A 13,619-nucleotide genomic window follows, 5' to 3' on the forward strand; every position below is an offset into this window, starting at 1 on the left:
GGTGGTGGAAATCCAGGTCTTCTGGGTGCAGCTGTAGGTTCAGCTCCTTTTCAGATCAGAAAATGGGCATTGCAATTAAAAACCTGGGTATGAGAATAATCACTCCAAATGAATCAATGTCTTTCTTATACTTACATTCATAGTGCTGAAATTGCATTTGATTGCGTTCATTAGTCAGGTATACTTCAGATTTAAAATCTTCAAACTCAGCACAAAGAAGGTCAAACATCCAAGTAAGAAAAAACACTTTTATGAGTAGCGTGGAGGGACTTCAGTCTTGACTGGCAGTGCTCTGCCCCACTAATTTACACTACAGTTGCAAGAAAATTCTAAGCGTCAGTATTTAAAACCACAAGACTCTGTGCATGTGGATCTTCAAAGGCTGCTAACACTGACAGCTGAGGATTTTTTTCATTTAAAAAAAGGCCTCTTGACAATTAAACCCATTTAAGATGACAGTTTTCTATAATGGATAAAAATCTGAGCAGTGAGCTTCACGTGTTGGCTGCAAACCTTTTTATCGATAAGTCGGCCAATGTGGCAAAGGTGAGGATTTACTTAAGTCTACGAACTCTTGTTTGGTCTACTTTGGACATTATTTAATATTCTCTTTTCCTCTGCAGCCCACTGCTGTCTCTCATCTGTTGCCAGTGCACTGATGTGTTTTATGTCCTACTGTTGGAATAAACTGCTAATTCCTCCAATAAAAACATGCACTTCTCTGGTGTACAGTGTACCACTGGAGGGTCAACAGAATAAATGCCATTTGAAATAAGATTTATTTTTTTCTTCAAGAACAAAATATAAACCTGGCTCCAACACCCCCTTATATAATAAGCCGAAACTCTTCAAGTATTTACAAAAGATAGAAAATAAATCATAAATAAATATAACCTGCTGCTGCTCATGAAAGTCTAGTGTGGCCTCCCAGTAACACTGTGGTAATTTGACTGCCACATCTCTGTTTCTCTCTGAAGGAATCCTTAAAGACAACATTCACCCTAAAAGAGAAATCACAATGTTCCTATGGTCTTGGATAGTTCAGTAAAGATAAAAATGAAACATCTATATTTAAGCAGGAAAATAAAATATAAGACAGAATGTCAGCTGCTCCACCGACAGCAAATAATAGACAGAAGATGATCGGTGACAGAATCCAGCAGAAATTTGTGGGATCCTGACACATTTTGTTGTTGGTAGTTGTTATTGCTAAAGGAAATACAGCTAGATGGATGTGAAAAAAATTCTTGAAACTGTACAGTGATAAATAAAGTGGAGCAACTGTTGTATGTAGAAATTGGTTGCAAAAAAAGCAATCAATATCATTTTATGTTTAGTCACAGGAAAAAAATTAACCTGTTGAACATGGTGAAGAGCTTGAGATTGGTGCACACTGACCCCTACTGGTTAGTCATAATGAGGACAAGCCGCACAGACCTAATCAACCCCATGGGGAACATTGTATTAGAAATACAATTAGTATTTAAACAAGAATTATACATAAAAATTTCCCAAAGAAGACTTTGATACAGCAATCTTACAACTTTCAAAGTTTAAACTGTCTACATTATGTTTGTAACCTTAGGATGTTAAAATAGCATGAGCTTTTATTGTACAATTCCCAATCACTTTGAGAGTTTAAGCAGAGAAGAAAAGGTTAACAGAATATCTTATGAGAAGAGTGCAAAAAGCAAAACAATGTCATTTTATGGCTTACTGATGTGAAAAATATGTATCCTAGTGATAGCAGGAGCAGCCTCGTCATCTAGCGTCAGTTTTTTCACAGCTTTCAAGAGTCCAGTCTTTAAGCCACAACAATGCTCAATCCAGGTGAAGCAGCTGGAAACAACGCGGCGGTTCCAGAGCAGGCACTTCAGTACTAGCTGATCCGCTAACAGTCTGACTGGGGTTCAGTTCAGTAGTCTTTTTATTGACTGGCTGTTTGATGTGTTCCGGCCGCTCCCAGGCCTTGTGATACAGGCACACGCTGCAGCAGAAGTCAGAAGACCCTTTCAGTTCTCGGTCTCCTCAGAGAGCTCCTGATTCATGAGTCTTTGCCCAACATAATTCATTCAGAGAGCAATTATCTGTTGAGGTACGATCCATCTGGGGGGGTGGGTTGGGGGGTGGGGGGGGCTCCATGCAGGTCCACAGGTCAGTCTATTATGCATCCTAGATGAAAATCCATTTTCATTTAAATTGACCTGTTCAACTGTTGCCTGAAACGGAAAAAAACGACACAGCTACAAATGATTCAACAAATTCAGCTTCTGTGTCTATTATTTATTATCATACCAACAACGTTTTGTGCTGTAAATTTGACAAAATGTTGGAAAAGGAGGGGGTTGTTTTATAGTCACGTTCTCTTGTATTCAAATCAACACGGTACTCTCAATGTCCGCTGTATTGACATTTTCAATTTGAACTACTTATTAAGAAAAGCTTCAGACTCACCCTCGTCATCAGAGTCAAACCCAAAGAGGTTTGAGCACTTCTGCAGCTGGAGATGACTCTGCAGATCCTCAGCACTGTTGAAAGTTGCAAAACAATTGGCACATCGTTGTCTCTGCAGAGTTGCTGTGACAGGGGCCTGCCCGGCGGGGGGACTTCTCGGATACGGCTGGAAAAAGGACATCTCCTTCCTCCGTTTTGGCATGGTGATGTACTTCTCATCAAGATAAGCTGTCGGTGGCGGTCGCATGTAAGGCCTCTTATTATAACTGGCGAGAGAGTCCTTACACACTGCAGATTTCACATCTACACTTGCCGCTTCTCCATTCATTATTACAGAGTTAGCAGAGCTGCTAACTGTAGACTGTGGTGTTTCTGCTGAAGTCTTTCCCTCCTCTACCACTGCTACAGCCTCTGTGGGTGGTTGGACTTCAGCTTTTGACTTTTCTGCCTCCTTCAATGCTGATGAAACGCCCTGATCTTTACATTTTTTCTTGACAATCTTTTTGCCGCCTTCTTTATGAATATTCTTGCGCTTCTTATTTGCTTTGTTGGGGTCAGGTTTTTTAATATCATTAGGTTTCTTTAATTTTTTTGTGACTTTCTGTGATTTTTCTTCAGTGGCAGCAGGTGGAGAAGTCTGTGCATTTGAACTGCTCGTAAGAGCAGGCGCGGAGGAACCAGAGCTGTCATGTGCTGCATCTGAGGCTTCTTCCTTTGCTTTTCCCACCTCATCAAGATTGCTCTTCACTAATGCTGCAGCTGTTTTGGTCTCATCCGGTTGTTGGACTATGGATTTTGACTTGGCAGTCTTTTTCAAGGCAGATGTTTTTCCTGGGACAGTGCATGGCTGTTTTCCCTTGACTGTCTTTTTGTCCCCCTTTTTATCAATATCTTTGTGCTTCTTCTTACTTGCCTTGCCTGAGTTTGAAGAAGCACTTTTAGTATTCTTTTCTTTATGTCTTTCTTTTTTCGTGACTTTTGATTTCTTTTCCTGTGTTGTTACCTTCTGTGTTTTTTGCCCTGATGTGGTGGGTGGTGCAGCTGCCTCATTCAAACTGTTTGCTGGAACAGCAGGTACAGTGTTACAAGTGCTGATTTGTGTTGAGTCTACGCTTTCTGCCTTTGCTTTTCCATCCCCATCAGCAGAACTTTCTACGACGACGACTGCTGCTGCTGCTTTGGCTTCGACTGAGGAAGACTCTGGTTTTTTGAGAGGACATTTTTTCTTGACAGTCTTTATGTTGACTTTGCTGTTTGTAACCTTGTGCTTCTTTGACTTGCTGCAGTCAGATTGGCTACCATGTTCTTTAGGAGAGGAGCGCTTTTTTGCTTTGTGCATTTTATTCATTTTGTCAATGGATAACTTCTGTATTTTGTCTGCTGCAGTGGTGGTGATTGATTGGTTTAAGCTGTTATCTGTCACAGCTTTAGAAGTGTTATGCGAGACACCCTTTTGTTGAACATGATTCTTCTTGTTCAATGATTTCTTAGACTTTGATTCATCAACTGATGTGTCTGTAGTTTTGACTACATCTTGGTCCTGCTTGCTCTTTTCTTCTTCTTCTGTTAACTTGTTGCTCACGGTGGAAGGCTCTGCTGCCTTAGGTGGGCTTGAAAGTTGAGCAGGCCTCTTCGGATCCTTTTGCAAAGCAGTTTTTTCTTTGCCAGTTTCATTGTTTTGACCAGTTGAAGTGTTTTCATCATGCACAGTTTTCTTTGATTTAGGAGGACGGCCTCTTCTTTTAGGACCTTTTTCATTTAATTTGACCTGTTTTTTCTTTAACTTTTGCCTCACTTTGCGGCTGTGTTTTAACAATGATGATGAGATGACCCTGTGGGTTTTGGGAGCTGCCAGGGTTGTATTAGTTACTTGCCCTTTTCTTAATGATTGCCTTACTCTCAGATTAGGAACTGTAGGCTGTGCAGAAGTGTCTTTGTTGGAGAGATTCTTTAAGACATTTGAATCCTTGGTCTCATTTCTCTCTTTCAACTCCTGTTTCAATACAGACGTTCTGACGTTGGAGAGAGAAGGAGCCTTACCAAGTTTTCTTGATGACAAGCTATGTGTAGCCTTTCCTCTTAACTTACGAGCAGCCTTTACACTCACAGTCTTATTTACAGCAGTTGCATCTTTTGGTTTATGATCCAGTTGTTTCTTCCCAGTTGCTGTGTTATGTTTGTCACCTGTTTGCTCGTTTGCGATCTTGTCTGGTTTAGTGGATTTGGACGTGTAGTGCTCTCTTTCATGAAGGTTCAGTGCCCAGAGACAAATAAATAGTTGAGAACAACCAGGGAGGCAGCACACTGCCTGCAGCGGACTGTGCCTCCTGGCGTGGCGTCTCATTTCCATTCCGGTTTTGAACCTGGCAGTACAGCCCTGATGAAGGCAAGGATGCCGAGGAGTGACTCTGTGTCTTTCAACATGGTGCTGAAAGTGTTCGAAACTCCACAGAACCCTCATGCAAATAGCGCATCTGCTGTTTCCGACACGGAAAGCCAGTTCTAAAGGTTTGAGCTCACCATTGTGCTCTTCCAGAGCATGGTACAGGATTGCAACACGGTTTTTCGATAAGTCTGTAAACCAAGCACATCCATCCACAGGACAGCAAACCTTCTCTTGTGGCTCAACATTTTTCTCGTCAACACCTTTTCCATTTTGTTTTGTGGCTGCCTTCAGGACCTGCAGGGATTCTGTCTCCTTCATTTTATCTTCAGTGGAACAACCAAACTCTTTCTCTACCTGAACTGAAGATGCAGAGGAACTCATCCCTATATCTTGGTTTTCTGGCAAATCAGGATTCTCAGATTCATTACTTCTTCTTGCATGGGACATTTCCTGCTGCGAGTCCCTTTTCACTGTGTCACGCTCTTTCTTTTTGCCCATATGCCCATTTACCTTATGAACAGGAGTTCCTCTATTAAGGTACTTTGATGTGTTTTGTTTCTTTTCTTGTAAAAACTGACCATCCACTGGCTTATCATTAGATCTCAACTTTCTGGATTCAGCTGGGCTTGAATCTTGAAGGCTTTCTGATTTAGAACAGACAGCAGATTTCTTCGATCTCCCACTACGACGACCAGAGGACATATTTGTGGTCTTACCTTTGGCAGAGGTTTTGGGTGTTGAAATATCTTTGGTTTCTGACTCTTTGCTCTTCTTTAACTTCTCTATATGATCTGACAGGTGCATCATGGCCAGGAGGTCATCTTTGAACATCGTGCCACAGAACATGCACTCGTCTTTACGATAATGGAACATTGCATGTGCTACAACACGACTTCCCTTAAAGACCTTGTTGCAGAAGGTACAACAGTATTCCAACTTAGATTCCTCTGATTCTGGTGCCGTTTCCATAGCCTCGCTGTTCTCAGGTGTTTCCAGAGCAATACCCTGAGTTCCCCCTTTCCCTTTCTTCAGTTGCACATCAGCAACCCCGGAGGCCTCCCATTCTGGTACAGAGCAGCTGGAGGCAGTCCGTATTTTGTGAGGTACTTTAGGTTTACTTCCAGCTGTCGACTCCTTGGAGGCATTGTTCTCTGGAGCACGGCGTTTGTCATTTTCGCAGTCTCGAGCAAGTGCCTCGGGCGCAAGTTCAGTAACCACCTCTGTTACTAATGTCAGGGCAGATAAGTCATTTATACTGTCCTGGTCTATAGCTGAATAAGTAGCCTGAGTCTCTGATACCTTATTTAGAGTGACAATGTTTCCTCCGGGGCTTGTGTCCTTTTCACAAGGCCCACATCCTTTTGAGTTTGTAGGTAAATCTTCTTTGACATCCGCCTCAGCAATGCTGTTGCTGGCTGTGGTTAAAACCTGTGGAGTGTCTGCTTTTTCTTGGGCTACAGGAATTTTGCCAGTTTCAGCCTGAGAGGAAAGTGACTTGAGTTCTCGTTCCCCGTATATGAGAACAACATTGTGGGATTGAGAGGGTGTGGGATCTGTAGTGCCAATATTTAAACTGTTGGCTGTATTGGAGACTGGAAGGATTTCATCAGTAACTATCTTATGATTGTTGCCTGCAGTTGAAGTCTGCAAAACCTCAGCGGAAGCTGTGGTTTTTGAGAGGTCCTCCACAGTTACAGCTTTAGAGGCCTTATCTAACCTTGTATCACCTTGTGGCATTTTAGCTGCTGCTGGGCTTTGTGAGGCAATAGTGACTTTCATCTCAACAGCAGGCTCCTCACATAGCTCTCTTGGGGAAGCTACAGTTTGAGCTTGCAGGACCTTATCTAACTTTGAGGCTTCTGTCACCTCAGCTGCTGCTGACGTCTGTGATGCAACGGTAGTTTTCATTTCAGCAGCAGACTTTTCATGAAGCTCTCTTGCTGAAGTAACTTTTCCTTTGCTTGGAGGTTGAGGGACCTTTTCTAAAACTGGGGGTTTTGTCACCTTTGCTGCTGCTGGTGTCTCTGGAGCAACAGTAACTTTCACTTCAGCAGAAGACTTTGCAGAGAGCTCTCTTGCTGCAGCTGTCTTTCGTGAGACTGCTTTTGTAGTTTGAGCTTGGAGGACTTTTTCGAAAGCTGGGGATGCGGCAACTTCAGCTGCTGTTGCTGTCTGAGATGCAATTCTGCCTTTCATCTCAGGCTTTTCACAGAGCTCCCCTGGTGGATCTTTAGGGGGACTTCCCTGCACAGAGGAGCGTGTGATTGTTGATACTGAGCTGTGAACATTCGACGCATTACCTTTTCCTTTCTGCCGCCGAGCATAACAGTGCAACTGTTGTACAAACATTGTTGCATCCCGTGCTCTGAGAACAACCTCTTTGCGATGTACAGTCTTCACAGGTTGTGATGTGACAGGAAGCTTCACTGTAGGTTTGTAAAAAAGCACTTGAGGGAATCCTCTCTGCCTGTTGCAAGTGTCCTCAGTAAACGTACCCATCAGTTCATTGTCTGGTAAGGAGAGCTCAAGAATTACTTGTGGAGGGGGGGTTTGTTTAAGACAGTCCAAAGAAAATTCTCTCTGGTGCTTGTTGTTTTCCCTTGACTTTAAATGAGAGTCTATTGAAGGTTTATGTTTTGCATTATTCTTGATCTGACCAGTTTCAGACCTCTTTACGACAGCAGATTGATGTTCGTGCTTTTGATGTTTCAACCCATGCTTTTTGATCTTCAGAGGAGCGTTGTTCTCTTCAAGAGTTCCTGAGTCTTCCAGAAGCCACTTGGGTTTCCTGATCCTCCGTTTTGGTGGGTTCTTCTCCGAGAGTCGTGTAGTGCGTCTATGCTGTCCAACGGCAACATTGTCCTGTATTCTGTCTGGCTGCCAAAATGAACGCCTCAAAGGTTCAGATGATGCTTCCTTCAAAGGTCTTGACCCTTGGGTGCCTTTCTTCTTTACATCAACATTTAGTCGTGTTTTGCCTGGGCCCACCTTTAGTCTTTTGGATGCAGTGTCAGTGTACTCTTTATGATATCTGTCCACCTTATGGTGTCGCTTCTTTGCTGCTGCCTGAAGTGCCTCTTTACTGCCTTTCTGACATAATGATGTGCTTGACCGGAGACCAAGCTCTTTGGTGCAATAGTTGTGGATCCATTTGTCCTCCATGATTTCTTCAAGAGCAGCACTAACCACCTTCTCACTCATCAACTTCAAACAACTGGTTCGCAGAGCAATGAGGTTCCAAAACTCTGGGTCAAAATAGAGGTCTTTCTTCAAGATCTGAGGAGAGACAGAACAGAAAAAGTTTTGGTACAACAGTATGGAAAAATAGCGAGCAATGCAGGCAGAATCCAAACTATGCCTTTTCTCTGTCGTGATTTGTGACAATGAAGCTCTACCTGAAGCGTTTCAAAGCGAACGTGATTTCCTATGGGGCTGTACTCCACGTGGTACTCCTGATCAGGATGCATGTAAAGAAGGTAAACCATCTTGTAGGCCTCAACAGTGCGTTCGAGGAAGAAGACAAGAAGAGCACATGCCCGGCAAACCTCCAGGTCATTGGGAAGCAGGCCAGCAATGGTTTTGTAGATTAGGGACTTGGTAACGACATCACAGGGAAGGCAGGACTCCAGGGCATTAGCACAAAGCTCCACACAGAACTGGATACCATCTTCACCCAGCTAGCAAGTTACAAACAAAGGACTTGATAAGATCCTCACATCTTCATAATTCAACCTAAATCTTAAAAAATATCACCTTTCACTTCATTTCAGTTTTCTGTCTCACCTCTTGCAGTATGGCTCTGACGAATGGGAAGATTGAGTTGACATTAATGGCAGACAGCATCAGCTGATGACTCTCCTCAAGTAGAGCGTCCTTGGATGTATTCAACCGACTATGAAGTTTACTCCATATAAAGACAAGATCACTGCAAACAATCAAGTTATTAATTATTGTTAAATACTTATAACATGGCAGCTATGATTTCTGTTGAAATTAGAAACCCCTAAAAAGGCCTACAATTATGTTATACACTACAATGTTATTATATTAACATCAAATTAAAGTTTAATTACCACAAGTAGTACATATCTCCCCTGCGGAGCTGCTGGAAGAGGAAGGCTCTGCTGAGGGCCAGTAGTACGTCATCTTTTTCCTCACACTCCAAACTGCAGATGATGTGAACTGCATCTTTACCATTTAAGTCATCCACCTGAAAAACACAGGAAAATGAAACCATCAGTTTAGAACCAAGGATAGTTCTCATACATGTAGTGTACATGTGGTCTAGTTGTGTGGTATCCAAGCAAAATTCAGACAGAAAATCTCACCAGTTGACTGAAAGACACGCCACTCTTACAACAATGACTCTACCCACCTCTTTATTTAGGCAGTCATGCTGTGAAGTTTTGTAAAGCCACGTGAGGTAGACCTGGAGGAAGAACAAGTGTTGTCCTGCTGTGGGATGCCGAGCACAACACTTGGCCAGGGCCATAGCCTCACTGACCCGCTCGCAGGATAAAAGGTAGCGCACCCGAAGCTCGAAGAAAACTGGCAGCTCTGAGCTGATGCACCCATCCACTATGAAAAGGCCAAGTTAGAAGAGAGACAAATTAAACTGAGTTCCGTCTTTCTGCATTGCGACACTGAATCATGGACATTTGTGTCACGGTTTCTATCTCGCTTCCATAATCATAATCCTCCTAGTACAAATGATGAGCATGTTACCTACCTTCATTCTGAGGTAAACTGGACTCACTGAGGATTGCCTGTAAGACTGAGCTGGCCCAAGGCCCGCCACCCTGAACCAAATGGTCCACCTGAAGTAAGTGAACATTCTGGTAACTCGCCAGGGCTAAATGACATTCCTGGAAGAGGGACAAGGGACAAAAAACCCACAAAAAAACCCAATGACTTATAACACTACTACCAGTATTTTAAGAAATGTTTCCTGCCACAATAATGATGTGAACTGTAAAATGAGGTGCTACAGTTTCTAATCTTTGCTTCATCTGCACCTCCTTCTCACCTGGAATGTATCAGTGAAGTTTGTCAGTGGCTCCTGATGGAAGTCATCCTGGTCAAAGAACAGCAGCAACTCAAAAACACTCCTGCGACGAGATCAAAAATCATTGCAAAAATCAATGGCTTCAATCAGCAAATCAAAATTTTAAACAGTGTGAACCAACTTTACACCCATGATCTGTTAGCCAAATTCAGTTGTTTATATAAATCTAAAGTGGTTGGATGAGAAAAAATGTAGTGGAAAGCAGTTAATTGGGAAACTGAGGGAAACCCTGAGGGATAGAGGATGGAGGACAGAGAGTTTATGGATAGAGAAGGGTCTACAGCTGGCAGTATGCCAGGGGTTTTCCTGGCTCAAAAAATGGTTTGTGTGAGCCAACGAACATAATCAACTTTCAATCCCATAAACATTGCCACCAAACAGGCCAGAAAATGCTGGACCACTTAGATGTGGTTGACAAATATATAAAAAAGGTTTTATTTATCATACATGTGAATATTTGTATTGTTTTCTATATGCAATTGGTTTGAAATTGTCTGTGCATTATGACACTGACAAATGCAAATTTCATAATACCTGTGTGTTTTATAAAAATAGTATATATGGTTAATGCTCTGTTAATGTGCATTTTTGATTGGGGGTGTGTAATATCTGTCAATTCCCTAATGGGTTATAAAGAGTTTAATTTCAGACCAATGTGAAATAAACACACATTCAATCTACTCTCTATATTAAAGAAATCAAAAAGTAGACATCTGTCTGCTTGTTCAGGGACAGTGGTTGAGGCAAGACATTTTGACAATGCTACAGCACAGTGCTTCAGACAAGCAAGTGGTCATAACTGATGTATTAGTTAACTAACCTTTACTAACAGTTTGACTGATGAGTCACCACCATAGACTCATAGTAAAATATGCAGGTGTATATCACATTAATTGGAGAACACGTTGAATGCAACTCATCTAACTTTCTCTAACAATACAGCTTTTTGATACACTGAACTACACTTTGGTCCTTACAGAAGATGTGGCACCTGATGGCACCACTGTAAAGATGCACCTTCAGTTAATGTTTCTGAAGAAGTGATTTGATCTGTCTTCCATCGCTCACATTAAAACTGAAGAGACTCAGAGATGGTGGCCAGCAGAGTTGAGATACAAAAGCCTGGGGTCTTAGCTCTCTTAATAGCACATTGTTCTGCTATCACCTAATGCAAATTCAGCTAGTTGTCTTTTGAGGTGTATCACGAGTTACACAATCACATCTGACACGTTTATGTCAGTTAACACCATGTGTTGCTATCACCTGCCTTCCACACTGAATAGTAGTGAAAACAACTTCTATATGCTGCTGTACTACCTGAAGGACAATTTAGTAAACACAGCCCTAAATCACTGCACTTTAATGCAATTGCCTTTATTTGATTTATTTGTCACTGATGTTGTTTTAAAGCAGTAAATGAAATCTGTGGCTATTACTTCAGTTTGCAAAGACTGGAAACCACCTCTTTAAGAGGTCTGTGTACTCACAAGGCCAGACTACTGAGTGTGTGGAGCACATGATCACAGTTTGACGTGAAGGAGGTGGAGGCTCGAGCAAAGTAGCAAAGAGATATCTCAAGGATCCTGAGCTGAGGCAGTGGCACCTGCCAGCGAGAAGCATACTCCTCCACCAGCTGCACAGAGAAAAGGCGAAACAAAGATAAGTCAAAGACAAAATTACAAGGACAGTTAACTGTTTGTATCGTTTATCCTGTTTAAGTTTGTGGTGATGTTAAATGTTTCGACTGCAGTTGTAGGTGAGCTGGTGATACAACATGTGCAAGGGTCAGAATGGTGAAATTTATGCAATGTCACCAATAAAAAACAGTTAAGAGCTGCGAGAATTAGTCCATCAGCGTAAAATGTAATTGCCAACTACTAACTTTAAGACATTTTATAAAAATTATAGAGAGAATAATCAGCAGAGTAACTGATAATGAAAATATCATTAGTTACAGCCATGCAACCAACACTTTCATTCTATATGACATTAAAACCCAAGAGAAAACACTAACAGCTATGTAACTCACCGATTACCTTTACAGCAACTACAATCATCAGTATAACAGAGTCAGCTATTTTTGTGTTATATTGCTCAAATCAAAATACTCATTGTACAGTGAATGCAGACCAGGCACATCCAATATTTAGATGGGAACAGTTATGTCTGCAGCTTTCCCCATAAATACACTAACTACAGTGCAATAACCTATGCAAGTCAAGGGTTTTTACATCAAACAAAATGTCGCATTTGGTGCTGCTTTGCACTACTATAATACAACAATACTTCCAGCTGACCTGTCAGACCATAAAAATACAATGTGATTATATTACCCTTATATATAATGAAGACCCAACACATAACTCTTGTGCACCACTGCAATACCATGAACTGTCATTGTTATTGTCAGGTCTTTGTACGATCAGTGTATCTAGTTTCCATCATCATCCATCAAAGCATCGCAACACAATTTTGACAGCTTGTTTGATTCAAAACACGCTAATTGTCCTTATTGATTTCCCCTATAAAAGTGCACAAACTGTGTTGATATACTGAGCTTGATAATGCAGGCTAGTAATCGCAGGGCAACCTCTAGTCGGACATCAGCTACGAAGCTAACATGTTCTTTGTTAGTTAAATGGTAACCAAACGCGTTATTTGGCTGTAAAAAGTTATCCAGATAGTGGATTAGTTTGGTAAACATTCAGCGGACTAACTACGCTAACTTGCAAGCAAATCCTCGGCTAGCTGGCTCAAGCGAGTAGCCGAGTTAGCTTGGTAGCTGTACAGTGAACAATACTTGTCAAAATATGAGCTATTTACTGACTCGGACGCTTCGATAACATCAACTGAATCTGAGTCTACGTTATCAGACGTAGTGTTCAAAATGCGTTATGGTAATATAATTGTTCTTTGAAGCGAATACGGATTAGCTAGATGCTAGCGAACATAGCTGCTAATGCTAGCCGTGCAGCGACCAGTTCTGGGGGAGGGGAGTCGGCTAACATATATGTTTCTATCTTCGACAACAAGCCTGTCACCAACTTCAACTGCGGCTCCTTACCTTGCAAAACTCTGAGCAGAATGGTTTACTGTCGGCTCGCAACTCCTCACTCGAGTAGCGGCTCGACAAACTCTGTAATTGCGCCTCCAGCCCCTCTAACTCGTACACACTGCCCTCCTCCGCCATACTGCCTGTCTAGCCTCGCTCGTAGCAGCTACCACACAACATACATCTCCACGGTCAGCGACTTGCATTGACGGCGCTGATTGGGTACCGCTAGCGCGCAGGGGGTCGCTCCTTCACGACACCAGGGTACGCCGAAGGATGGCTAATTAGGGCGGAGTCTTGCACACGCCGTTAATCAAGCAGCCCCAATTAAGCCCCGCCGACACGGTGCTGCGGGGAAACTATTACATGCGCCACAAACCACATGGCAAACACAAACACAGCGTTAATGACTTAGTATTTGCATTCACGTCCCCTTGTATGAACCTGGAAAAATGATTAACGCAGCTGTGAGGCTGCAAATCACATATGCATATGCAATTATAGAATATATCTATATTTATAATAAATATCCTGAGTCATCTTAAAATGATTAAGACAGGTGTTCCCAGCAGTTTAGCTCTGAATAGAAATATAATCCTTATAATCTTGGCATGGAAATTGCATTTGAAGCTAAATATGTCCCAATATCTTTTGTTTTTTTA

The 13,619-nt window shown here is 42.1% G+C and overlaps 1 protein-coding gene across 1 annotated transcript; it reads right to left on the reverse strand.

Annotated features, from left to right (window-relative positions):
- Positions 1-760: 760 nt before the first annotated feature.
- LOC139609537 (microtubule-associated protein futsch-like) lies at positions 761-13,361 on the reverse strand. The gene is made up of 10 exons (XM_071464268.1): positions 12,970-13,361; positions 11,393-11,538; positions 9,867-9,948; positions 9,570-9,705; positions 9,216-9,418; positions 8,914-9,050; positions 8,624-8,765; positions 8,236-8,517; positions 2,455-8,116; positions 761-2,219 (listed from the first exon to the last, which is right to left on the reverse strand). The coding sequence occupies exons 1-10, from the start codon at positions 13,093-13,095 to the stop codon at positions 2,209-2,211; spliced, it is 6,927 nt and encodes a 2,308-aa protein (XP_071320369.1). The 5' UTR covers positions 13,096-13,361; the 3' UTR covers positions 761-2,208.
- Positions 13,362-13,619: the final 258 nt, after the last annotated feature.

The sequence above is a fragment of the Trachinotus anak genome, unplaced genomic scaffold (genome assembly GCF_046630095.1).
Source record: "Trachinotus anak isolate AG129_WGS33_773 ecotype Australia unplaced genomic scaffold, CSIRO_AGI_Tana_v1 ptg000026l, whole genome shotgun sequence".
In the NCBI taxonomy this organism is placed as follows: Eukaryota; Metazoa; Chordata; class Actinopteri; order Carangiformes; family Carangidae; genus Trachinotus; species Trachinotus anak.

Bases quoted from the DNA above. Each gene is read 5' to 3' on its own strand.
- LOC139609537 (XM_071464268.1), bottom strand. From the start codon at position 13,095: ATGGCGGAGGAGGGCAGTGTGTACGAGTTAGAGGGGCTGGAGGCGCAA. The intron at 9,051-9,215 runs GTGGGTAGAGTC...TGTGTTTTTCAG, and splicing joins ATGACTGCCTAAATAAAGAG to GTGGATGACTTAAATGGTAA. The intron at 8,518-8,623 runs GTGAGACAGAAA...GTAACTTGCTAG, and splicing joins TCAGAGCCATACTGCAAGAG to CTGGGTGAAGATGGTATCCA.